The following is a 27,145-nucleotide window of genomic DNA, read 5'->3' on the forward strand; positions in this document are numbered from 1 at the left end:
TTCCAGGATGTTGTAATTGTTGGTTTTGCTTTAGGTATCCATGCACAGTTAGCAGTAAAGTAAACCTGATCCAGGACTTCCTTAGTGAGTTGTAAAGACCAGGATGATTTCAGATTTTGTTGTTAACCAGTATTAAGTTACGTGAACCTATCCATGATAAATTTGGCATCAGTGTTCTCGTGTTAAAAGGGGATAAGATAGTCAATTTTTCCCATCTTTATCTATAATCCAAGGACACTTGCTGAAAATGCTAAGTTGTGTGCTAAATGCTAAAATGCTAAAATGTTAAGTTGTGTGATTACAATATGTGAATCAATTAATCTTTTTCTCATGAAAAAATTCTTCTATCTGAAGAACAGCCTTTGAGATGCAGCTGATTCTTTCTTGGAAGTGTATATAAACAGTAAGAAGTCACATGGCCTTTCATGGCTTCAGGATATCATAAACCATTTTGTAGACACTTACTTGTAATCTAGGGAAATGTGTCAGCTGATTTGCATGCAGTGAATGCCATAAAAAATAATAACAAAGTAATTATCAGATCATCTGCTTTAATTACATTAATTGAAGGGCAGGTGACAGTCAACACATGAGCAAAATAGGAGAAAAAACAGATTTCTGCTTAGACTTCGGAAATCATGAGGTGTATCCATATTGTGGTAGCGGAACACTCTTGGAGGATCAGGTGACCTCTTCTGCCAATTAGACCGAGTATCCAAAAAATAGTGAAGTGTCATGTCCTTACAGGAAACTGGAATGTTTCTCCCCAGAAACACCGCCAAGTTTTCACACCAAATCTTCTGATACTTTATCAAAAAAAGCAAGGTGGGGTATTTTGTAGGACGGGATCTGATAAAGTCGGCAAGGCCAGCGCTAAAGAGATTGGGGTGCTTTTTTTAAAGGGTGCCCCTCTCTCAAAATAAAGAGACATGCTCCCATTTCCCTTCCACTACAGACATCTGGACCCCCCCATCCATCCTCGCCAGCATCATCACCCCCTCCCCACATAATAGGACCCCACTATAGGGTTCCCTGGAGGCCCCATCTCTTGGCAGCACCAACCTGGCAGTTTTTGAGTGCAATTCTCTAAAGGTACTTAGTCAATATGAATGAAATGGGTAAGTGTCAAATAATGTTCAGACAGGCCTGTGTCAGATAATCTGGCTAGCATTATATAGATTTTCCAGCACTAAGGATTCATGTTATAACTCCTACAAACCTTAATGGCTTACCTGGTTTTGGAGGACATTTTGTACATTTATGGTATCCCCATGATATTCCTACGCTCCCACAACAATCATCCTGTTTTGTGAGACCTGGAAGTGGTTTGTCACACTAAAATACAAAGACAAAAATAATTTTAATTTTTTTGCTACATTTCCCTTATGCCTTTATTTTGTTCTCTTTTTTTTCAATTGTCAATGCTGTGTTTTGGCCACATTCAATGACCACTCATCAGATTGGCAAAACCTGTTCATGTACATGAACCTACATTTACAGGTTCATGTAAATGTAGAAAATGCCTTTTACATTTTAGGGCTGCCACAGACACCTTGTGTTTGGTGGTATCAGTGTCAGTTATATGCACAGGTGCATTGCATGACCCTTACCCTCTAATATGTACTCATAGTGTGATTGCTTATTCTAGAAATTTAACAAAGCTATTTTCATTTGATATGAACAAGATATGTGCACTCATTTTTTTCATAAATAAACTGAAAAAGCACCTGTTAAGATAAGGCCTGATAACAATTGATTAAACTGCTCAATTTTGCAGCAAATAAATATTGAACAACCATTATGATTATATTTACTTAATTTGATCATTATAACTTGTTTTCACATGGCAATATACAAACAATGAAGATGCCCTGCTTCCCCACATCAGTGAGCCACCTCACTCCTGCACGCTCCTTCTAAGACTTATGAAAACTTGCTTCCACAGCCTACTGTTGAAAACCTGAATAGCAGTCCATTTTCTTGTAAATTCCTGTTCACCACTTCAAGAGATACACATTCCACATACCCTCTAGCAGCAAGAATCAAGCAGCTCCAAAATATAATGGTTTGGGGCCATTATCAACTAATGACTCCAGTTAATGAATTGTTTAATTTTTCTTACAGTCTGGAAAAAGTCATATCTTAACTGCTTTTCAGATTGGGGCTTTTTTAAAAATATACTTTGTTTTAACAAACACAGTTTGTAAATGTAGCTTTTGTTTCCGTGTCCTTTCTGCAGAAAAAGAGAAAATAGTTCTGAAAAGTGCCAATGTTGAACAATTCACAAGTTACAGCATTAATGAAAAATAAGTCCTAGAGATTCAGTAATATGTACTTCACAAAACAGGAGAATAGGAATATGCCATTCTGATTATGGAGTCTGTTCTTTGTGATTGATTAGATCATTGCTGATTTACACCTTACCTTAATTACTGCCTTTGTTCCATTTCCCTTGATATTCTTACCCAATAAAAATCTATCAATGTCAGCTTTGAAAATTTAAAATGATCCAGCATCTACAGTTTTTTGGAGGAGTTTTGTATGAAAAAGTGTTTCCTGATATCACTCTCAATGACCTAACTTAACTAATATGAATTCCCCGCCAGAGCAAACATAGAAGCATGGAAAATAGGTGCAGGAGTAGGCCATTTGGCCCTTTGAGCTTGCTCCACCATTCAAAATGATCATGGCTGATCATATACTTTCAGTATCCCACTCCTGTTTTTTCTCCATATCCCTTGATCCCTTTAGCCACATTCTCTTGAACATATTTAACGAACTGGCCAAACAGCTTTCTGTGGTAGAGAATGCCACAGATTCATAACTCTCTCAGTGACGAAGTTCTTCCTCATCTCAGTCCTGAATGGTTTACAGCTTATTCTTAGACTGAGAATCCAAGTTCTGCATCCCCAACATCAGGAACATTCTTCCTGCATCTAATCTGTCCAGTCCATCAGGATTTTATATGTTTCTATAAAATCATCTCTCATTTTTCTAAATTCCAGTAAATACATGTCTCACTTCATACGTCAGTCCTGCAAATCAGGAATCAGTCTGGTGAACCTCCACTGAACTCCATCAATAACAAGGATGTCCTTCCTCAGACCAAGAGACCAAAACTGCACACACAACTCAAGGTACGGCCTCACCAAGGCCCTGTATAACTGCAGCAAGACATCCTGACTCCTATACTCAGATCCTCTTGCTATGAAGTCAGCATTCCATTAGCTTTCCTCACTGCCTGCTGCACCTGCATGCCAACCTTCAGTGATTGTTCCACCATGACACACAGGTTACTTTGCATTTCCCTTTTCCTAAACTGCCACCATGCAGATAATAATCTTTCTTCCTGTTTTTACCAACAAAGTAGATAACCTGACATTTATCCACATTATATTGCGTTTGCTAAGTATTTGCCCACTCAGCCAGCCTGTCCAAGTCACCCTGGGACCTCTTAGCATCCTCCTCACATCACACACTGCCATCCAGCTTATATCAACTGCAAATGTGGAGATCTTGCATTCAATGCTTTTGTCCAAATCATTAATGTATATTGTGAATAGCTGGGGTCCCAGCGCTGAACACTCTGGAACCCCACTAGTTACTGCCTGCCACTCTGAAAAGAACCCATTTATTTCTACTGTCTGCTTCCTGTTTGCCAACCAGTTCTCTATCCATGTCATTACATTACCTTCAATATCATGAGCTTTAATTTTGCTCACTAATCTCTTTTGTGGGACCTTGTAAAAGCCTTGTCAAAAAGTCCAGATACACAATATCCACTGGTTCACCCTTGTCCACTCTACTGATCACATCGCCAAAAAATTCCAAAAGATTTGTCAAGCACTATTTCCCTTTCGTGAACCCATACTGACCTGGACAGATCCTGTCACTGCTTTCCAAATACTTACACCATTAATAATTGATTCCAGCATTTTCCCTACCACCAATGTCAGGCTAACCGGTCTATAATTCCATTTTCTCTCTCACTCCTTTTTTAAAAAGTGGGGTTACATTAGCTATCTTCCAATCCATTGAACCACTTCTAGAGTCTATAGAATGCTGGAAAATGATTACCAATGTGTCCACTATTTCTAGGGCCACTTCCTTAAGTACTCTGGGATACAGAGCATCAGGCCCTGGGGACTTATTGGGTTTTAATCCCAGCAATTTCCTCAGTACAATTTCCTGACTAATAAGAATTTCCTTCTGTTCCTCCTTCATGCTGGATCCTCTGTCCACTTTTATTTCTGGAAGGTTATTTTTGTCATTCTTAGTGAAGACAGATCCAAAGTATTTGCTCAATGGTTTGCCATCTCTTTGTTACCCATTATGAATTCACCTGTCTTTACCAGTCTTTTTCTCTTCACATATCTATAGAAGCTTTTGCAGTCAGTCTTTATATTTTCTGCAAGCTTACTCTCGTATTCCATTTTCCCTTTCCAAATTAAACCCTTTGTCCTCCTCTGCTGGATTTTAAATTTCTCCCAATCCTCAGCTTTGCTGCTTATTCTGGCCAATTTATATGCCTTCTTTTTGGCTTTAACACTATCCCTGATTTCCCTTGTTAGCTATGGTTGATCCACCTTCCTTGTTTTACTGTTACACAGACAGAAGTACAGTTGTTGAAGTTCATCCATGTGTTCTTTGAATGTCTGCCATTGCCTACCCACTGTCAACCCATTAAATATCCTTTGCCAGCTTATCCTAGCTAATGCATGTCTCATGCCTTCAAAGTTATCTTCCTTAAGCTCAGGACTCCAGTCTCAGACTTAACTGTGTTACTCTTCATCTTAATGAAGAACTCTACCATATTATAGTCATTCTTCCCCAAAGGATCTCACATCACAAAGTTACTAATTAATCCTCTGTCATTATACAATATGCTGTCTAGGATGGCCTGATGTCCAGTTGATTCCTTGACATATTGGTTGAGAAAATCATCTCTTATCCATTCCAGGAAATCCTTCTCCATTGCAGTTTGGCGAGCCCAATCAACATGCAGATTGAAGTCACCCATAATAACTGCTGTACCCTCTCTAATGCATGCATCTCTAGTTTCCTGCTTGATGCCATCCCCAATCTCACTACTACTGTTTGCTGGTCTGTACACAACTTCTACTCATGTTTTTTGTCCTTTGATGCTCTACAGCTCCACCCATACAGATTCTACATTGTCCAAGCTAATGTCCTTCCCTACTTTGGGTTAATCTCCTCTTTAACCAGCAATGCTACCCCACTGCCCTTTTCTTTCTGTCTATCTTCCTGAATATTGAATATTCCTGGATGTTGAGTTCCCATCCTGGGTCACCCTGGAGCCAAGTCTTCGTGATCCCAATTATATCATATTTGTTAATGTTGTGCAGCTAATTCATCCACCTTTATTACAAATGCTCTTCACAGAGCCTTCAGTTTTTTTGGCATTTATTGCTCCCTTAGAATTATGATGTCATGTTTTTGATTTTTGTCTTGGTTTTGCTGCTTTCCACTTTTCTCCTTACTGTCTTTTGTTTCTATCCCCACTTTACATCCTCTGACTAATTGCACTGGTTCCCATCCATCTGCCATGTTAATTTAAACGATGTTGGGCTGGGATAAGCACAGTAAGAAGTCTCACATCAGGTTAAAGTTTAACATGAGGAATGGTGAGTCACCCAATGAAGCTTGTGTTACCAAATAAACCTGTTGGACTTTAACCTGGTGTTGTGATATTAACTTAAACCCTTCCCAATAGCACTGGCAAACACTTCCCCTAGGACACTGGTTCCAGTCCTGCCCAGGAGCAGATTGTCAGATTTGTACTGGTCCCACCTCACCCAGAACCGGTTCCCATGTCATAGGGATTTGAATTCCTTCCTCTTGCACCTGCCCTTAAGCCACATGTTCCTCTTAGCTATTCTGACATTCTAACTCTGACTAGCACGTGGCACTGGCAGCAATCCTAAGATTACTATCTTTGAGGTTCTACTTTTCAGTTTAACTCCTAACTTCCTAAACTCAGCTTGTAGGACCTCATCCCGTTTTTCACTTATATCGTTGGTGCCTGTTCACCCTCCTCCTCTAGGAGGTCCTACAGTCACTCTGAGGCATCCTTGACACTTGCACCAGGAGGTAGTTCCTTTGGGAAGGATTTTCCAGCCATTCCTATCAGTAGGATCATCTAGTCCTGTTGATACCATGTGTTCTTCAGCAGCAAAGAGCGCAAACAAGGAGAGCCTCATTGACAGCAGTGGGACTGGAGCATACCATTGTGGGACACCTCCGTCACTGCAAAACAGGCAGAGGGGGCATAAAATCCTGCTGAATTAAATTATTTATCCAATTAAATTATTTTGACATTTTAAAGACATCAGTTAGAATATTTCTTAATCTTTTAAGACATGATGGGAGATAATTCTCCCATCCCGCTGTGTTAAAAAATTAGCGCAGTGCGCCAGGACATTCTCATGTTGGCTGATTCATGGGATTTGCACAGGTACTTCCACCTCAGGGGGGAGGGGGCTGGTGCTCCCTGGGCATTGCCCACCAGGCATCAGGCAGTGCCAAGGGGGCCAGAGATTAGGGGCAGGCATGGTGGGCTAATCAGGGGGACTGGGGGCTCTGGCTGCCACTCTGCAGATGGGATTGATGGGGGAAGGAGGTCAATGATCAGGACAGGCTGGGGTTGGGGGTCGGCACTGTTGGGGAGGGGGGAATGCTGGAGATTGAGATGGGCTGGGAGAGGGATGTTCGAGGCTGGCCTGGGAATGGTCCGGGACCAACGACCAGGCTGACGAGAGACGGAGGGCCAGCAATGTGGGGGTAGCGGGTCTGTCCAGCAATTGGGAGGCCAGCAGTGCGGGGCTACTGCGCATGCGTTGATCTCAGCGCTGACTGATCAGGGTATGCTTACTGGCCGCTCAACACGATGCTGCTGACCTCCTGGGCGGGAATAGACCCCATCCACTGATTTTTCATGATGTGTATATACTAGTGACATCTGCAGTGCACAAAGTGTGGGAGATTCTTCTCTGAACTCCCACTGAAAAAAACAGCATGAATTACTTCAATTTTCACACAAATTTGACACTTCAAGTTTTTTTAAAGAGAATTCCGGCCATGGGGTTTTTTTCTAAGTTGCATTTTTGTCTGCTCGTACTAAACAAAATAAGTGAATTAATTTAAGTCAATTGTTTGAAATATTTGAAAACATGTTGCCAAAGCTTTTTGTCTTGTACTCATCAAGCCAAACATGAGAATGCTCCAAATGGTTGTTCACAGCAATTTATACTATCAGAGAAAACAGTGCTTATAAGTCAATGCTGATCAGGTGAGATATTGTAATTGAGAAAACAACAGAAACTATAGACTCCCCAAGCCCCCTGATAATTTAAAAAGGTGTAAACCCCGAACATATTCGTCTTGCATACCATTGAATATTTTACTGTAAGCCACCTTATTGATATCTTCAACTGTGTCCTCTGCAGCAAAAGTCATGTGCTGCCTCACCTCCTAGTGAGCTAATACCTGCACTATACTTTCCTTCTGTTCCTGGATGCACGTTGGTCATGAACAGTATCACATTATTTACACATTACGCTTCCAAACTACCCTCTAAAGTATGTGCGGTATCAGTATCTGAGCTGGTCTTTCTGCTTCATCAGTTTCTTCACTCTCTGCCATCTCTTACTAATGTTGCAATATATGGATAGCTGCAAGGGGAAAGGGGCAAGGGTGGGGTTGTGGTGAGGAAAAAAAAACACAAAAATTGCATCCTTAGACAAACCACAGTTTGAAAATCCAAACAGATTGTGAGAAAAGGAAAAATTCAATGAGGAGGAGGATTAACTATGAGACTGCTGTCACCTTTGATGCTTTCAACTCTGTTGCTGGCCTCAGCCTCATTATGATTCCATTTCCTTTACCGGGGTAAGGCCATGCAGCTGTATCTGTTCCATGCTGGCAAGTTGCTGCTGCTTGCAGTTGTGTGCATAAACCATAAAAGTATAACAGAAGAAAAAAACACAAGAAGTCTGATAAGTGTGGAGTAGCAGGCTGGGCAGACAGTAGAGATTAATTTAATTCCCCCTAATGGGGATGGGAGAGTATAGACAAAAGATGGGTGGTGGCATGCAAGATCCCTTTCTGACGGCTCCTGATTAAATCAAGGTGAGGAAAATACGACACAGCCTTCATCAATTGAGGGCAATTGAGGCCTATAAATGACTACTTAAGGATATCATCCTGCCATTGCTGGGAACTGCCAAAGTAGATTGGTAAAAGGGACAGTGCCTTAAGATGGAGGTGCACACGCTCTGGAAACTTTTTCAAAACTTTTTTAAAGAAGGCTAAAGCTACCAGGCATTCATCATAGAAATGAATATTACCCCAAAGCAGCCTATAGCCACAGCAGTGGATAATTAAAAGTCTGAACCTCAAGGGTAATAATCTCTGCATTATTATCTGAGCTATGAGAAAATTGGCATAGGGTAAATAAAATCAGGGAGATGAATGTATGCCTCAAAAGTTGGCATGGGAGAAATTGGTTTCAAATCCAGGAGCTTGTAGGATCTGTACCATTGGGACAGTCTTCCCCTGAACCATGCTGGAACCTGTGTTCTTAGAGTCCCATAACTAGGGCAGTAAAAATGGTTTTAAACTAATTAGATGGGGCAATGAATCAAATTTGGGAAAACGTGCTAAATTAAAGAGGAACAACAAGGCAATTGAGGTAGGTACTAATATGGGAATGTTATAACCATAATTAAAAGGGATAGGGAGGACAAATCAAAGAGTAAATCAACAGATAAGGATAGGGGTTACAAAAATATTAATAGGACAAAACTTAAGGCTCTGTATCTGAATACACAAGGCATCCAAAATAAAACAGATGTTCTGAAAACACAAATAGAAATAAATAAGTATGATCTGATAGCCATTACAAAGACACGGCTGCAGACAAAGATTGGGACCTGAGTATTGAAGGTTACATAATTTAAGGAAAGACAGGAAGCTGGGAAAAAGTGGAGATGGCCTTGTTAATTAATGATGGTATTAGTATAATAGAAAGGAATAACCTGTGTTCAAGGAACTAGGACGTAGAAGTGGTTTGGATAGAGATAAGAAATGATAAAGGCAAGAAGTCACTTGTGGGCAAGATTTACTGGCTCCCTAAACAATGACCTCATGATAGGATGCAGTATAAAAGAAGACATGGTGAGAAATTGTCAGGAAGGTTCTATGATAATCATGGGGACTTGAATCTGAAGAAACACTGGATAAATCAGATTGGCGAAGATAGCCTGGCTGAGAAGTTTCCAGAATGTTTTTGGGATAGTTTCTTAGAACAGCATGTTCTGGAGCAAGTTCAAGGTGATCAGCAAAGTCAACATAGTTTTGTGAAGAGAGAATCAACTTCAACCAATTTATTGGCTAAGTAACTTGAGCTGTAAACAAAGGGGAACCAATGAAAGGAATGTAGTTCATTTTCTAGAAGGCATTTGATAAGGTGCCACATCAAAGGTCATTGCAGAAAATAAAAGGTCATGGTATAGAGAGTAACATATTGACATGAATAAAAGCTTGGCATAAATGGATCAATATCTGTTTGGCATAGACGTAACAAGATGTAACAAATGTCAGAAAGATCAGTGCTGGCGCTTCAAGCATTTGCAATTGATTTAAATAACTTGGATGGACGGGCCAATGGTTTAGTTGCTAATTTGCTAAGGGGAAATGTTTCTTTCTGTCTACCTTGTCTATATACCTACCACTCCCACCCCCCCGCCCCTCCCAAAACCCACCAGCCCATCAGCTTTCTCTGCTTTAAGGAAACAACCTCAGCCTAACCAGCCTTTCTTGATAGCTGAAATACTCCGACCCAGGCAACATCCTGGTGAATCTCCTCTGTACTCTTCCTAGTGCAATCACTAGGGGAGGAAAATTGCAGAAAATCACACCACATCAGCATCCTGCGATAATCCCAGCCCCTTTGAGCTTTCTCTGGACCAGGTTCAGAGTGCATTAGTGACCTCCTTTGGGTGACATGAAAAGTCTACTGGAGTACTTAAAAAGGCAATGAGGAGCAAATTTGTGCATGGATTCTCTCCTCCCAAAAGCACAGGAATTCTACATTGCAACCTTACTCTGCAGATTGAAGAAAGCAAATGTACAGCGAGAAAAACTTCTTCAGTGACAATGAGATGCTGGGAAGGTTCTGATCCACATTTCTGTCTCTCGCCAAGGTGTGCATTTTAGTCTTCTGCAAGAAGAGAGAACATGGAGGTGAGAGCACTGGTAATGTCTTACGTACAGAGGAGGGAAGTAGGATGACTCTGAGGCATGAACATGAAATGATATTAGGGTGAGGATTAGTATGAGTGTTAGCTGTTTATACAGGCTTGCGTGACACTTGCACTGAGAGGAATGAGTGGAGTTGCAATATGTGTTTATGTGGGCAGGGTGCTGTGCCATGTCAGAGTATGGGGATCAGCACCTAAACACCAACCAATATCCTTAGAACATAAGAACATAAGAACATAAGAAATAGGAGCAGGAGTAGGCCAACTAGCCCTTCGAGCCTGCCCCGCCATTCAATAAGATCATGGCTGATCTGTCGTGGCTCAGTTCCACATTCCCGCCCTCTCCCCATAACCCTTAATCCCCTCGCTTATCAAAAACCCATCAACCCGCGTCTTAAAAATATTTAGCGAGGCAGCCTCCACCACTTCAACGGGCAGAGAATTCCAGAGATTCACCACCCTTTGAGTGAAGAAGTTCCTCCTCAACTCCGTTCTAAACCGCCCCCCCTTTATCTTGAGGCTGTGCCCCCTAGTCCTACTATCCTTTCTGAGCGGGAAGAGTCTCTCCACCTCTATCCTATCCATCCCATTCATCATCTTATACGTCTCAATGAGATCTCCCCTCATCCTTCTAAACTCTAACGAGTACAAGCCTGATTTATTCAGCCTCTCCTCATAGCTCAACACCCTCAACTCCGGCATCAGCCTAGTAAACCTCCTCTGCACTCCCTCCAAGGCCAAAATATCCTTGCGTAAGTACGGCGCCCAAAACTGCACACAGTACTCCAGCTGCGGACTCACCAATGCCCTATACAGCCGCAGCAAGACCTCCCTACTTTTATATTCAATCCCCCTCGCAATGAAGGCCAGCATCCCATTCGCCTTCCTGACCACCTGCTGCACCTGCAAGCTGGGTTTTTGCGACTCATGCACAACTTGAAATCTAATATCCATCTTCCTTGTTCCTGGGATTGCTTGTATTCCTAGAACCAGCCACTTCTGTATTCTAACACTGCTGGAACTATGGTCAGTGGACATCTAGGGCAGAATTTTGCGGGACTGACTCTAAGGACCTGATTTTACCTTCGAGTTGCACCCGTTTTCGGGCACAAAAACTTGGTAAAGTCGGACATGAGACGAGTAACGCGATCCGCGACCACCTCCACTCAAATTCATTCGAATGTATTTAAATTGAATTAATGGGCTGGACGCCAAACTTTACCAGCACTTCACCCTTTACTACCACGTTTGCCTGTCCAGATTTGGCATGAAACAGACATGGTCCACAAAGGTCCGATTTGAGTGCTCTAGCTTCTGAGGAGGTAAGTTCAGAATTTCTTGCAGGTCTCTGACTCACACTGGTGATGGGGGGAGAGAAAGGGAGGTGGGTCAGATGGTTCTCTGGTGCGGGGAAGGGAAGCGGGTCAGATCGCTTCTGGTGCATGGGAAGGTCAGATGGCTTTCTTGTGGGGAGTGGAGGAAGGTCAGATGGCTCTCTGGTGGGGGGAAAGGAGGAGGGTCAGATGGTTCTCTGGTGGTGGGGAGGGAGGAGGGTCAGATGGCTCTCTGGTGGTGGGGAGGGGAGGGAAGTGGGTCAGATGGCTCTCTGGTGGTGGGGGACGAGGGAGGTGGGTCAGATGGCTCTCTAATGGGGGGAGGAGAGGGAGGTGGTCAGATGGCTCTCTGGTGGTGGCGGAGGAGGGAGGTGGGTCAGATGGCTCTCTAATGGGGGGAAGGGAGGGAGGTGGTCAGATGGCTCTCTAATGGGGGGGGAGGTGGTCAGATGGCTCTCTGGTGGGGGGCAGGTGGACAGGGGGTTCGCTGCCACTGCGCATGCGATCGGTGGGGGAAGGGGAGGAGATCTGCTGCCACTCTGCACGTGATTGCTGAGGAGGAAATGGGGGTCTGCTGCCACTCTGTGTGTGATCAGTGGGGGGTTCCACTGCCACTTTGCATGTGGATGGTAGGGGGGAAGGAGGGCAAGAGTCTGCGATGGGTCTGGTTAGCAGGGGGGGGATGGAGGGATAAGGAGGTCAGTTATGTTGTGCAGATGGGGCAATGTCAGTAGGGTCCAGGGAGAAGCATTGTCTAGCCTGGGAGGGATGTGGCAGGGGAGCGTTTTCCAGTTTTTCCATTTTTTTTACTGCACATGTGCAGTTGAAGGCTCCGATCAGAGCTGCAATGTTTTGGGCATGTTAAACCCCAACCACAGTCTTCTGCAGCACAATTCAAAATCGCTGCTAATTTTTCTGGCACAGCGCGTATAGGGCACCTGAGAATGGGTCTAAGAGTCGGATCTGAAACACTCCCAGTTTCAAGTCTGCCCAGCATTTAGAATTAAAATTGTAAAATAGGGCCGTAAATGTCCAGTGAGCATGAAAATGGGAGAGTTGCAGATCTGTCTTTTGGGCACATTTTCACACCAAATCTTGAGCACATAGTGCATAGAAAAATGATTTAGATCATTTCTAGCTGCTGCAGACAGTGGGTGGGGTTTAAATCGACAGCCAGCCTGCAGACGGTGCTATTGTGCGAGCGCAGACCTCTGATTCTGCATGTGTGCAAATGCTGTAGCAGAAATCTGACAGTCAGAAAGAGAGTATTCAAGCCTCTGTTGTTGCAGACAGCTCAACAAACTGCCCTGTCCCCCCCACTAATTGTGGGGCCCTCAGCCGATCATGAGCCCCCGCCGCCCCGCCACCAGCCAGACCGAACACTCTCCGAACAATCACGAAGCAGAGTGGTAGCGGGCCTCTTCTTCCTCCCCTATTGGGCCACCCCTTCATGCTCTGCCTCCATGAGCCCCACCCCATTGGTCCTGGCCCCTTAAGCCCCACCTCCATAGGCACTGCCCACTAAAACCCCCAGAGGCTTCACCTCCAGCACTGCCCATTCGGCAATGGGCATTTCCAAGATGTCAGGCTCACACTGCCTGAGGGGCAATCCCCCTAGCACTGGGCCTTCCCAGGAGATGGGGGGCCTGAATGGTCTCCAGTTCTACCAGCGAGGTCAACATGACTATTCCCTGTTCAAAGGCAAGTGAGCCCGGATGACTGAGCGCCAGGCTCGCTAATCACATGGTAATAAACATTAAAATATACTTAAATAATTTATTCAGTCTCTCATCCATTTCTGGCAAGAACTGATCTCACTGGAAATCCAGCTCTTGTAAGACTGCAATCCTGATTTCTCGGCTGTTGCATGATTTTACTGGCTTGCCCTGCCCATCGATGGGCATGGTGAACCAGTAAAATCCCAGCCCCTATGTCTGAGGTGCTCATCATCCCCCCTCCTTCACCCATATAATATTTACCCCTTAAGTCCTACCTCTGATCGGGCTTTTGGCTATCGTCCTATTTTCTCCTAATTGGCTCACTGTCATTACTTTATTTCTTAATAGTCTGCAGGGAAGGTTGCACTGTCAATGGTACCCTTTTGGATGGGATACCTAACCAAAGGGCGGCACAGTGGTTAACCCTACTGCCTCACAATGCCAGGGACCTGGGTTTGTCTGTGTGAAGTTTGCTATTCTCCCCATGTTTGTGTGGGTTTCCTGTAGGTCCTACGGTTTCCTCCTGCAGTCCAAAGATGCTCAGGTTAAGTGGATTGACCATGCTAAATTACTCCTTAGGGCCCTAAAATGTGTAGGTTAGGGGGATTAGTGAGGTAGATGTGTGGGTTAGGAGATAAGCTGGGTAGGGTACACTTGGCTTTGCCAGAGAGTCGGTGCTATCTCAATGGACAGATTGGCCTCCTTCCGTAATGTAGGGATGCTATGACTCCATCTTCTCTCTCAGGTGTATGTGAAAGATCCAATAGCACTATTTTGACAAGAGCAGTGTAACTTTGACCAGTTATCTTGGCTAACATCTCTTGATTCATATCTCAGAAGGGATTACCTGATGAGAGTACACAGGCTGAAAATATTAACTGTTTCTCTCCGCAGATGCTACCTGATCTGTTGCATTTTCTGTAAAACACTTCCTACTTTTTCTGTTTAAATTTAACATAAGTTATCTGATCATACTGTTATTTTTGGGAACTTGATGTGCACTAATTGGCTTATGCGTTTCCTACAATAGTGTTTATACTTCATGAATATTTTATTAGCTGCAAACAGTTTCGAGACACTCTGAGATTATGAAATATATTATTTAAATGCAAATCTTTGGTTCTTTCCAGACACCAAAATCTAAATTTTTAATTTTGTGATTTGCTGTATTTCTGTCTCAGCATTTCTTATTACTGTGTTTTCTAATCATTGCAGTTTTGAAACGTAGAACAATAAAATGCACAATGTCAACAATGGAAACCTGTCAATCTAAATTCATTTTTGGACAAGTTGCAAAAATGTTTCCACAGTCTTCAAGGTTTAAAACTCAACAAATACTCCTTTATCTATGCACAACAGAGCAGAATAGATGTTTGTGGAATGTCATGATCACCCATAAGGGATCCTATTGCTATCTAAACAAATACATAATCTTACATCCTGACAACTGTTACTTAACTTCTCGTGGGTACCTATTATAAACTTTGGCACTTACAAGGTAAATTAATCTTCACTTACATGTAATATTAATATTAATAATAATGTAATATTAGATTACATCATAAGTGCCTCTATTTTACTTTTGTATTTTGATGAAACAGTAGACAGGTTCAAATAGGAACAAAATTAGTAGAAAATTATAGCGCACTATGTTGAGTAGTATTTCATCCTAAAATGGGTTAAAGCAAAATAATCAATGTTTTTGGTATGTGAAAGCCTAGTTAAAGATTTTCTGTGAGAAATTCACTTTTATTCCAATAATCATGGAGTATAAGAAAAAGTTGAGTTTAGAATTCCAGTCATGAGAGAGTTACTGGAAGCCAAGGGAAGATTTGGAAGGATCAGTACAACTCATGGAATAGAGTCATTAACATTAAATTAACAAAATCTGTATCAGACAACAATTTAGCAAAAATTGGTGATTTTGGATATTTTTTCGCAAAATAATGTGGCTGCTAGAATCTGAAATTGACAACTTTTAAAGCCACATTTTTATAATATGATGCATGTTCTTATAGCATGTCATTACTGAAAAGTAGCGAGAAGGTCAACTTACACAATGGGGCCGATTTTCAGCCCGTGTTAACCTTCAGTGAGAATGGCAACGTGGGTGCAAAACACAGCAAGAATCAGGAAAAGTGAGATCACCAGTCCTGATTTTCTGTCGGGAACTTCATTTAAATATATCAACATAGCATTAGCACGTCCTCCCGCCGATCTTCTCCCGACTGAATATTCAGTGGGTGCTGGCATGACATCATGCCAACGCGATTAATGACAGCTGTATAAAAACTGGAACCTGGCAACCTCACCTCTGAAGGGAATATCAGAATTGAACACCCAGGTCACCAACTCTTTCCAGGCTGGCAATTGTAGAGTGGCACCAAAGAGCTCATGGGGGACCCAGACAAGCACAAATCAGGCCTGGAAGGCGAGATTGTCGGTTCCGCCTTGACAACTCACAGTTATTAGCAGCCCTTCATAGCTGTCAGCCTCTATGTTTCGAAAAGTCTGGCAGCTGATGCACACAGTAAAAAGTCTGACAACACCAGGTTTCAGTCCAACCGATTTATTTGATAGTAAATTCACTAGCTTTCGGGTTAGCCCCTTCGTCAGGTGAATGGAGAGTTCTGGCCTCAGACAGAGCGTATAAAGCACAGAGAGTTTACAGATTACTGATTAGAATGCAAATCTTTACACCTAAGCTGCTGCTCAAGTCTTCTTGAACAGGGTGGTTCCCTGCTTCATGAGAGCTGTAGATCTTCACACGGGGGAAGAAAGACTGCAGACAGAATAAACCCCCACCCTCTGGCAGCCTGTGGGCATAAGCTGTCTGGAAGTGCAAAGTCACTGGTTACAGAGTTGCAAGGGATTAGTATATGGCTAAAAGCAAAATACTGCGGATGCTGGAATCTGAAACAAAAACACAAAATGCTAGAAAATCTCAGCAGATCTGACCACACTGTGGCGACAGAATAGAGCCAACATTTTGAGTCTGGATGATCCTTCATCAGAGCCTATATTTTCCTCACAGGATGTGAGGTGTGAAGAGCTGTAGTTAAGGTAATTGTAGGAGTCAGTGGGCTTGTAATGGATACTGGTGGACAGTTTATCACTAGAAAAGGAGGCAGAGAGATCACGGAAGGCAAGTGCACAGGGGCTGGCATTCAAGTTGGATGGCTCATTTAATCCACAGCCCATAAGAGCTGGGGAATGAGGGTGCCATGTAAGGATGAAGCTGACTACACATTACACTCTTCGATGCATCAGGTATGACTCACCTGGCACAGAAGGAAGTCATATGCCTAATGAGCTCCCTGGTTCTTCCTTGATGAGTCAATTCTGCCAATCTAGTCGGCATTGCAATGCATGTGTGTGCCACTGATTGGGGCCCAATAGTTAATGCTTTGGACACTTCAAACCACATTTTAGTTTGATGTTTCAAGTTTCATTTGTGATTTATTTTTGTTTAAGGCAGTTCCCCTTTAAAGGGCTCTCCCTTTTACTTTGTCCCTCAGTTCGTTTAATTTAGTTTAATTGGTTTTTCAACAAAAGAGTTGGAAGCTTAGCTCCAGACGTTGAACCCCAAGGCTAATATTCACATCTCCAGAATAAAAGTGACAGAAATGTTGCCCCAATGCAACATATGATGAAAGCACTCATCAGCATCACATATCCCAGTGAGGTTAGACCACAAGTCCATTGAATGAAATATGACATCACCCTTTCACCATCAGCCTCATTGCATTGAAGTGACAGCACCATTTCCTCAGACAACAGGCGGTGGGATTACTCCAGTCGGCTTTGCAGTCCAAGGAAGGATGCTATCATCCCTTCCTGATGTTTGTGACTCAGCCTTTGCAGCTCCATTAGTTCTGGGGCAACCATATCCAGCAGTACATCATTGGCATTCAGCAGAGTCCTGGGCTCTAGCATCCCTCCAAGTGTCAGATCTCTGGGAAGGCCCTAGCTCTGCCTGCTGTAAATTTTCAGTTGTGACCCAGAAGCCTGTCAACTAGTTATTCCCACTGAGGTATAAGTATCCGCACTGGTAGAGGGTGAAGGTGACAGCTGTGATGCCTCTTTGATGCTGAACTCCAAGATATCTTGCTCAGAGCTGCCCAGACCTGTAGTCCAGTAAGAAGTCTCATAACACCATATGAGAGTCCAACCAGTTTATTTGATAGTAATCTCACAAGCTTTCGGAAACTGTGTTCCTTCGTCAGGTGTGTGGAAGGTTCTGAGCAGACAAGAGCGTATAAAGTCACACACAGTTTACAGAATACTGATTAGAATGCAAGTCTTTACAGCTAACCTGCTATTCAAGTCTTAAAGATGCAGACAATGTGAGTGGAGATAGCATTAACATAGGTTAAAGAGATGTATATTGTCTCCAGACAGGACAGTAAGTGAGATTTTACAAGCCCAGGCAAGTCGTGGGGGTTACAGATAGTGCGACATGAACCCAAGATCCCAGTTGAGGCCGTGCTCATGTGTGCGGAACTTGGCTATCAGTCTCTGCTCAGCAACTCTGCGCTGGCGTGTGTCGTGAAGGCTGCCTTGGAGAACGCTTACCCGAAGGTCAGAGTCCGAATGCCCGTGACCGCTGAAGTGTTCACCAACAGGAAGGGAACAGTCTTGCCTGGTGATTGTCGAGCGATATTCAGCCATCGTCACCTTGAACAGAACGGATTACTGCAAAGAAGTGTACCGACAACTAAACAATGAGGAACACTACAGACAGTTACCCACAGATCCGACCAAAGAACACACCCGTCAACTCAACACTTCAATCAAGACCTTTGATCTGGACCTTCAGAGCACCCTCCGTGCTCTCATCCCGCGTACTCCCAGCGTTGGAGGTCTCTACTGCCTCCCAAAGATACACAAGGCAAACACACCCAGCCGTCCATCGTATCGGGCAATGGGACCTTGTGCGAGAACCTCTCTGGCTACGTCGAGGGCATCCTGAAACCCATTGTACAAAGAACCCCTAGCTTTTGTCACAATACTACGGATTTCCTACAGAAATTCAACACACATGGAGCAGTTGAACCAGGGACACTCCTCGTCACAATGGATGTCTCGGTGCTCTACGCCAACATCCCCCCACGACGATGGCATTGCTGCAACTGCCTCAGTACTCAACGCCGACAACTGCCGGTTTCCAGATGCAATTTTACAACTCATCCGCTTCATCCTGGACCGCAATGTCTTCACCTTCAACAACCAGTTTTTCATCCAGACACACAGAACAGCCATGGGGACCAAATTCGCACTTCAATATGCCAACATCTTCATGCACAGGCTCAAACAAGACTTCTTCACCATACAGGACCTTCAACCAATGCTATACACTAGATACATCGATGACATTTTCCTCCTTTGGACTCATGGGGAACAATCACTGAAACAACTATATGATGATATCAACAAGTTCCATCCCGCCATCAGACTCACCATGGACTATTCTCCAGAATTGGTGGCATTCTTGGACGCACGCATCTCCATCAAGGACGGTCACCTCAGCACCTCACTGTACCGCAAGACCACAAATAACCTCACGATGCTCCATTTCTCCAGCTTCCACCCTAAACACGTTAAAGAAGCTACCCCTTATGGACAAGCCCTCCGTATACACAGGATCTGCTCAGATGAGGAGGATCGCGACAGATACCTCCAGACACTGAACGATGCCCTCATAAGAACAGAATATGGCACTCAACAGTTCTGATGCACCACAGCGAAAAACCACACCAACCTCCTCAGAAGACAAAGACAGGACACGGTGGACAGAGTACTCTTCGTCGTCCGGTACTTCCCCGGAGCGGAGTAGCTATGACATCTTCGCCGGAGTCTTCAACACATCATTGATGAAGACGAACATCTCGCCATGGCCATCCTTACACCCCCACTTCTTGCCTTCAAACAACCACATAACCTCAGACAGACAGTTGTTCGCAGCAAACTACCCAGCCTTCAGAACAGTGACGACAACACCACACAACACTGCCACAGCAACCTCTGCGAGACATGCCGGATCATTGACATGGATGACATCATCTCACGTGAGAACACCATCCACCAGGTACACAGCACATACTCTTGCAACTTGGCCAATGTTGTCTACCTAATACGCTGCAGGAAAGAATGTCCCGAAGCATGGTACATTGGGGAGACCATGCAGACACTATGACAACGAATGAATGAACATCACTCGACCATCACCAGGCAAGACTGCTCCCTTCCTGTTGGCAAACACTTCAGCGGTCACGGGCATTCGGTCTCTGATCTTTGGGTAAGCGTTCCAAGGCAGCCTTCACGACACATGACAGCGCAGAGTTGCTGAACAGAGACTGGTAGCCAAGTTCCGCACACATGAGCACGGCCTCAACCGGGATCTTGGGTTCATGTCGCACTATCTGTAACCCCCATGACTTGCCTGGGCTTGTAAAATCTCACTTACTGTCCTGTCTGGAGACAATACGTATCTCTTTAACCTATGCTAATGCTATCTCCACTCACACTGTCTGCATCTTTAAGACTTGAATAGCAGGTTAGCTGTAAAGACTTGCATTCTAATCAGTATTCTGTAAACTGTGACTTCACATGCCCTTCTCTGATCAGAACCTTCCACACACCTGACGAAGGAACACCGTTTCCGAAAGCTTGTGAGATTACTATCAAATAAGCTGGTTGGACTCTAACCTGGTGTTGTGTGACTTCTTACTGTGTTTACCACAGTCCAAGGCTGGCATCTCTACATCAGATCTGTGGTCTCCAGGGGGCATGATGATAGTGCAGGCCGGTGGATTCATCGTCCTGAGTGTTTTCACTTTTATCCTTTGCCTTCACCTCACCCTCTGTACAGATGCGATCCTGCTGCTTGCTGGTCAGCTCAAGGGCTCTTTCCTCAAAGTGTTATGGTTTTCAGCTCAGGCATGACTCCAGCAGGGTGTGCCTGCTCATGCCAGTCGTGCTCAGGTTTGTCCTGCAATGAGAAAAATGAGAGTGTAGGCAGGACTCCTGCCAAATCTGATGGTAATGATGTCTGGCAGGCGTGAGAGATGAGTGACAGCAGGGATGTGAGGAGAAAAGCTACTGGGAGGACCATGGGGAGTGGCAGGGGAAGGGCATCATGACAAGTGTTGGGTCTCCATGAGGTGGCTGGGAGAGAGACCATCTTAGAGGTATGATGGATGTGTGAAAGGGTGCAGCAGGAGACATGCGGAGACAGATTTACTCTGCCGATGTGAAGAAGGTCATTCATCTTTCGACACTGCAGCCCTATCCTTTTATGGAGTGTACTGACACTCACTACTGTGGCTATACCTCCCAGATGGGGTTCGTGATCTTGTTGTACGGTCGATCATGTATAGCAGATATCACATCTCTGCCCGACACCAACCAGAAGTTTGCTGAGGGTGCCTTCCATGAAATACAGTGCTGTTTTCCTGTCAGCTATCCCCTGTCTGGACTTGCTGGAGAGGTGTTTAAAAGGAGCACCCCGGTGATGGCAGAGATTAAATTTTACCAGACAAGTGAATCACAGCCAAGCCGTGAAGTGCACGGCATGAAACACATGGAAATGTTTTTTTGTTAGAGGCTGAATGTATGACAAGATTTCCTGCTATTGGCGCTGGCAGGTACTCTCCGGTTTTCTCACTAAGACTGACACTCATCACTATAAAAATTGTCGGGAAATCCCACCCACTGAGTAGATGAAAGAACATGATCTTTGGGGACAGAAAATTGGTGCGATCTTGTTTGCTGAGTCAACTTATATCCTGCATCCATTGAGCCTGTCCACACTTTGCGCTGCCTCGGAAAAGCAGCCAGCCTAATCAAGGACCTCACACGTCGGACATACTCTCTCCCACCTTTTTCTGTCACGTAAAAGATACAAAAGTCTGAGATCACATACCAAGAGTGACTCAAGAACAGATTTTCCCTTGCTGCCACCAGACTTTTGACTGGACTTACCTTATATTAAGCTGATTTTTCTCTACATTCTGTAAAACTACATTCTGCACTCTCTCCTTTCCTTCTCCTCTATGTAGTCTATGAATGCTATGCTTTGTCTATATAGCGCAAGAAACAATACTTCGCACAGATACCAATACATGCAACAATAACAAATCAAATCAAATGAATTTACAGTATTCACCAAAATGGTTTTGCAGAAATTGAAAACCTATTTGCACAATTCTTACATTGAGTTCTTCACTTTTAAAAGAGTTTGATTAACACAACAACTGGATTGATTAATTTAAAGTTTCATGTTATTTCTGTTGCTGCCCCATAATGCTTGAAGTCTGGCTGTTCTAATTAACAATTAAAAATTCAGGAATCAGAATGTTGCGAAAGGAGACCACAGATTTCTTTAAAATGATGAGCTAATAGAAACATAGAAAACAAGTGCAGGGGTAGGCCATTCAGCCACTCAAGCCTGAACCACCATTCAATATGGTCATGGTTGATTGTGCACTTTCAGTATTCTACTCTCGCTTTCTTCCCATACCCCTTGATCCCTTTAGCCACAAGGGCCACATCCAGCACCCTCTTGAACAAGTCTAATGAACTGGCCCCAAAAGCTTTCTGTGGTGGAAAATTCCACAGGTCCACAACTTGCTCAGTGAAGAAGATCTTCCTCATCTCTGTCCTGAATGGCTCAGCGCTTAGTCTTAGACTGTGACCCCTTGTTCTGCACTTTCCTAATATTGGAAACATTCTTCCTGCATCTAGCCTATTCAGTCACATGAGGATTTTATATGTTTCTATGAGATCCCCTCTCATTCTTCTAAGTTCCAGTGAGTACAAGCGCAGTCAATCTAGCCTCTTTTCATATGTCAGTCCTGCCATTCCAGGAATCAGGCTGGTGAGGCTTATTTAGCAGCCAGTTCCATTAACACTGTGATTTCTATTGCTGTCTTTAAAGTCAAAGCATTTTCAGTAAACAATCTTTTTCGGATACCCTCATTTTGGTGACCACAAACTGGACAATTTCAAAGAGAATTTTTTAATGATTCACCAAATTCACAATGTTCTGTCAGCCTTTCTAAGGTTGCCACGAACTAAGCAATCCTTTCAGCTTCCATTCAATTCTTTCAGTGGTACCAGAATCGTTCCATGATGATCAATGGCTTTGGAAAGTAATGCTCTTCAAGGATCTTTGTCAAGTCATTGTAAGTTTTGGTTCCTGGCTTTGCTGATGAATCAAGTTCTGGGGCAAATGAAAAGTTTTACATCCTGTTGTACCTAGAAGAACTGGTACGAATAACTTGTTTGCAATTTTATTTGCTTTTACAAAGTACTGAAAATGCTTGGCATTGGAAGTTCATGCTTTATTTTCTCAATTGAAAAGCCCCATGGATCCAAATTTACTGTCCTCCAGTTCTCCCCTTTTTACCTTAGGACTGTTGACTTCATGTATTTCTCTTTTTCAAATGACCCCAGCCATACAGCAAAATATCCCTTCTATCAAATATGCCAACAAGCGCCTCTGGTCAAAGACAGACCGCACTCAAAAAACCTCAAATATACTAGATAACTACTATGAATCTCACCCTTCTCTGATTAGAAGAACCCACTGTTATAAAGCCATATAGAAAGCTTTTACTTTCTTGGCCTTCTTGTACTGGCTGTTCAATCATTAATCCTGCTTTGCTTTTCTTCAGTCTTCTAATATTCAAAGTGCAAGGATCCACAGTGAATTTTTCTTCTAATTACAATTTTTTCTCAATGTTCTCAATGAAACTAAACCTGACTCACCACCAATTTTCTTTCTGTAATGTCCAACATGTGGGTTTTACACAGAAAGAAGTGTTTTGCACATTTAGATTCAAACAAACACACAACAGGTTTTATTGAAAGAACTGCTACCTGCACTGTACAGAATACAAAACTTAAAGTAAATAATAGCCTGAGCACACACCTTAATGATATGTTCAGTAAATCATGTGATTAGTTCTTACTGTAACCTGCAACCCTTTTTAAATATGTAACAGAAGCACAGCAGAAGAAACTTGAGAAGATACTAATGAACTACAGCAAAGCTCCAGTGAGTTCCACAAGGAAAAGGAAAACCTGTTGAAAGACCTTCATGCATGACATCCTTGTAGTGGAAATCAGGGATCCTTCCCTGAGGTCAAAGTTAGTGTCACCGGAAAACTACAAAGATAAGCAAATGGAATCTAACGTTACTCTGAACAAACTGTACAACCAATCGTCAGAGAAGATATATTCTATATACCAGATGGAAACGAAAAGCTATAAGAAACAGCCTGAAGAGCTGAAAAAGCAAAGTGAAGACACTGAAAGGAAAAGCCACCGAACTTTCCAAGCTGCAAGAATGAAAAGGCCCAAGAAAGGTCATAAATTGTAAATCTGACCCTGAAGCGCAAGGCACTAGTAGAAAAAAAAACTTGATGCTTCAGACTTGTTCAGAACCATATAGAGCTGAATGAAAAAAAATCATAAGCTTGCAAGGCAATTTGAGAATAAAACAGCAAACACATGTTTGTTTCAGATTTTGAAACAAGTGGAAATGAAGGTTCCAATTATAAAACATATTTATCATGATGGACACATGATGGAGAAAATTCAAATTTACTGTAGGAATGAACAGAGTGCATATTCCCCTTGGAAGGACTGGGACAAACTCAGCATCCAAAAAAAAAGCAGACAAGTTGTTCATAAAGAGAACTGTAACCCGAAGGAGCACAAAGAACAAATCAAATGGGGAAAGTACCAGAAACACAGATGAGTACTACCATTCATCCAAACGTGACATCGGAGTTATGGAAGACCTATCAAGCCTCAAGACTGTCTGAATTTATAAAGTCAGAGATTGAGGTGAAGGAGAAGTGACAGCAAGTAAAGATTGTATTGTAATCAGTTATACTCCATTAGAAAGGAGGAAAGTGTTGTACTCAAAAGAAAGGGGGATGTTGTATGATATGGCTGCATTCCTTTGCAAGGGTTAATGTGGGACTGGAAAATAACACTGCCCACAAGGTGATGTATAGTGTCATATGATAATAGACTTAAGGAGGAATACTCTAGAAGCAGCCTACATGAGAAGCAGCACCGTGCATGACATTAACTGGGACCTGTAGCTATTATTAACAATAAACAGCTCATGATTAAACATAAAAGTCTCAGTATCTCATCAATGAGACAGCACAAATGGACACATTACTTAATATGATACTCAGTGGTGTTAGCTTAATACAACAATCAGCAACTGCCACGTCACATTATAAAACAATTTTGTTTAAACTAGATTGGTTGACAATGGGAACTTCCCATTCATCATCACATCTTCATCAGAAACAAATTGAAAGAGACAATAGTACTGTTAAGTTTCTACTTATTATAGATAATAACACTAAAACATATACATCAAATAATTGTGAAACTAAATTCAAGTGTATTATTTTATTCATGATGATTCGAAACTTGCATAAAATCTTTGTCAACCTGTTAGTGCCCTGCAACACTGTATAGGCAGTATGAACTCTTTATCAGTTGAGCATTATACATTGCCTGCATGGAGCAGGCTGAAACAATCATAACACAGCCTATCATTTTTTTTTAAGTTCCATACTTAAAATTATGGAACACAGGACAAAGTAGAGGAGGAAGCAGGATGAAGGGAGAATAGACAGAGGAGTGGAAACGGAGGGGATCAGGGAAGAGAGGATGAGAGTGGAAAAGAGATGAAGGAGAAGGGAAGAGGGGCAAGGCTGGAAGAGGGACAAGGCTGGAAGAGGGACAAGGCTGGAAGAGAGAGAGGAAGGTAGTGATGGTATAAAACTTAAAAATGCTGCCACCTAATCCATAGAGCTTTTCAGTTGAGACTATCTATTCATACCCGAGTTACTGTCCTATTTGTCATTTTTTAATAGTCTTCCTATATAAGTTCTTACCCAATGTCAATTGATATTGTCATTATTCTATTTATCTCGAAGTACAATGGGGGTTCTTCCAAACTCACAGTAAGAAACTAGAAGAACTACCAAGGAAACATCACAAACAACTACTTTCAGCCACATGACAGTAACAGTACCAACTGTACAAGTGGAACTAAATGTAAACCTTGATATGATATTGATATGAGAGTTAGTGGTGCAATGGTCTCATCTGAAGAGTCTCAGCATCCAAGATTTAAGAAAAAAAGTAAAGGATTTGGTCCAAGCAAACCATATACATGCAAGCACTGGGCAGCATGGTGACATAGTGGTTAGTACTGCATGTAATGACACTCAAGAGGAGTCACATGGACTCAAAATATTAACTCTGTTTCTCGCTCCATAGACACTGCCAGACTTGCTGAGTTTTCCAACATTTTCTGCTTTTATTTCAGATTTCCAGCATTTGTAGTGTTTTGCTTTTATTATATTGATAAATGCATGCATTGGTAATCCAATACTTCCTGAGTGTCACAATTGCTAAATTGAAATGCATTTTCCATTCACCGAACCTATAAATATTTCTCTGAAATGTTATGCTTGCCAAATAATAACGATTTTACTGTAGTTCTGTAATCAATCAGGTTGGACCAAAATTTGAAAACATTCCTACACACGATAATTGGTAAAAGTATGGAACTCTCTTTTATTAGCAGTTAATTTCAAAGGTAGGATGGGTAGATTTCTGTTGGGAAAATATATTGTGGAAGATGAGACAAAGGAAAGTATATGGAATTAAGCCACAGATCAACCATGATGTTGTTGACTGGCAGAATAGATAGAGGAATTAAATTACCTACTTGTTCCGATGGTACATGAGCAAGGTATCATGAATTGACTTCCCTTATTCTACTTTTAGTTATATAAATTGCAAATAACACCCTACCTGGCCATCAGCTGTTTCTTGGAAGCATCTTCCAACATTCATAGGCCTATGCTGTGACTGTGATTGCCCATTGATGTTTCCATTAGCATTAAACTGTGATCTTTGCTGGACTGAATGGGCTGACTGTTGGCCCTGAGAATTTTTTATGCTGTTCATGGTTGAAGCGTCAGGTGCAGTCTTTACTCTTGCCACTTGATGAATCTGCACTGTGGCCTCAGGTGGGTGGTTTACATGGATATTAACCAGGGATGGGAGCATAAGAACTGTAAGTAAAATGGAATAATGATTTAATATACAAGAAATTTAGGAGTCAGTTTTTTTTTCCAACAGTAACATTCTGAAATAACCATAATGATTGCATTTCAAAATATACCAAAATTACCAAAAATTACGGGCAGAATTTCATGAAAAAAACTCTAAAGGTCCAGCAAACGTGAAAATGGGAGAATTGCAGGTCTATTTTTTGGGCTAGTTTTTATGCCCAATCTTACGCACATAGTGCGTGAAAAATGGGCTAGATTGCTTCTAGCTACTACAAGCAGTGAGTAGGGCTTAATTCACCAGCAATCAGCAGAGGGAGCTATTGTTCATGTGCATATCTCTGTGGCTGCACATGTGCAATTCCAACAGCAAAGGTCTGACAGAGCGAGAGAACAAGCTGTCAGGCGCCTGCTGTTGGAGCCAGCTTGGAGCACTCCCCCCACCACCCTCAATCGCGGGGGCCCGCTACCCATCGCGAACCTCACACTGCCTGAAAATGTAGCCCCCATCACCCAAATTGATCGTGCCCACCTCTCTCCCACCACCGATCACAATGCAGAGTTACACCAGGGCCCCTCCCTCCCTGATCAGAGTGCCCAGGCCTAGCCCCTCCTTCTTCAGGCCCTGCCCCTTCCAGGCCACTCCTTCAGGCCTCACCCCTATACCGTCTTCAGGCCCTGCCCTCATAGGCTCC

The 27,145-nt window shown here is 42.9% G+C and overlaps 1 protein-coding gene across 1 annotated transcript in view; it reads right to left on the minus strand.

Moving 5' to 3' along the window:
- Positions 1 to 27,145, minus strand: part of LOC145352441 (latent-transforming growth factor beta-binding protein 2-like) — a 440,928-nt gene that overhangs the window by 272,388 nt on the left and 141,395 nt on the right. The window contains exons 7-8 of the mRNA XM_080202303.1: positions 26,191 to 26,453; positions 1,233 to 1,335 (exon numbers count right to left, since the gene is read on the minus strand). Coding sequence (XP_080058429.1) covers positions 1,233 to 1,335; positions 26,191 to 26,453 — 366 coding nt within the window. The remainder of the gene's footprint in view (positions 1 to 1,232; positions 1,336 to 26,190; positions 26,454 to 27,145) is intronic.

The sequence above is a fragment of the Carcharhinus amblyrhynchos genome, chromosome 14 (assembly GCF_965287045.1).
Source record: "Carcharhinus amblyrhynchos chromosome 14, sCarAmb.v2.hapA, whole genome shotgun sequence".
In the NCBI taxonomy this organism is placed as follows: domain Eukaryota; kingdom Metazoa; phylum Chordata; class Chondrichthyes; order Carcharhiniformes; family Carcharhinidae; genus Carcharhinus; species Carcharhinus amblyrhynchos.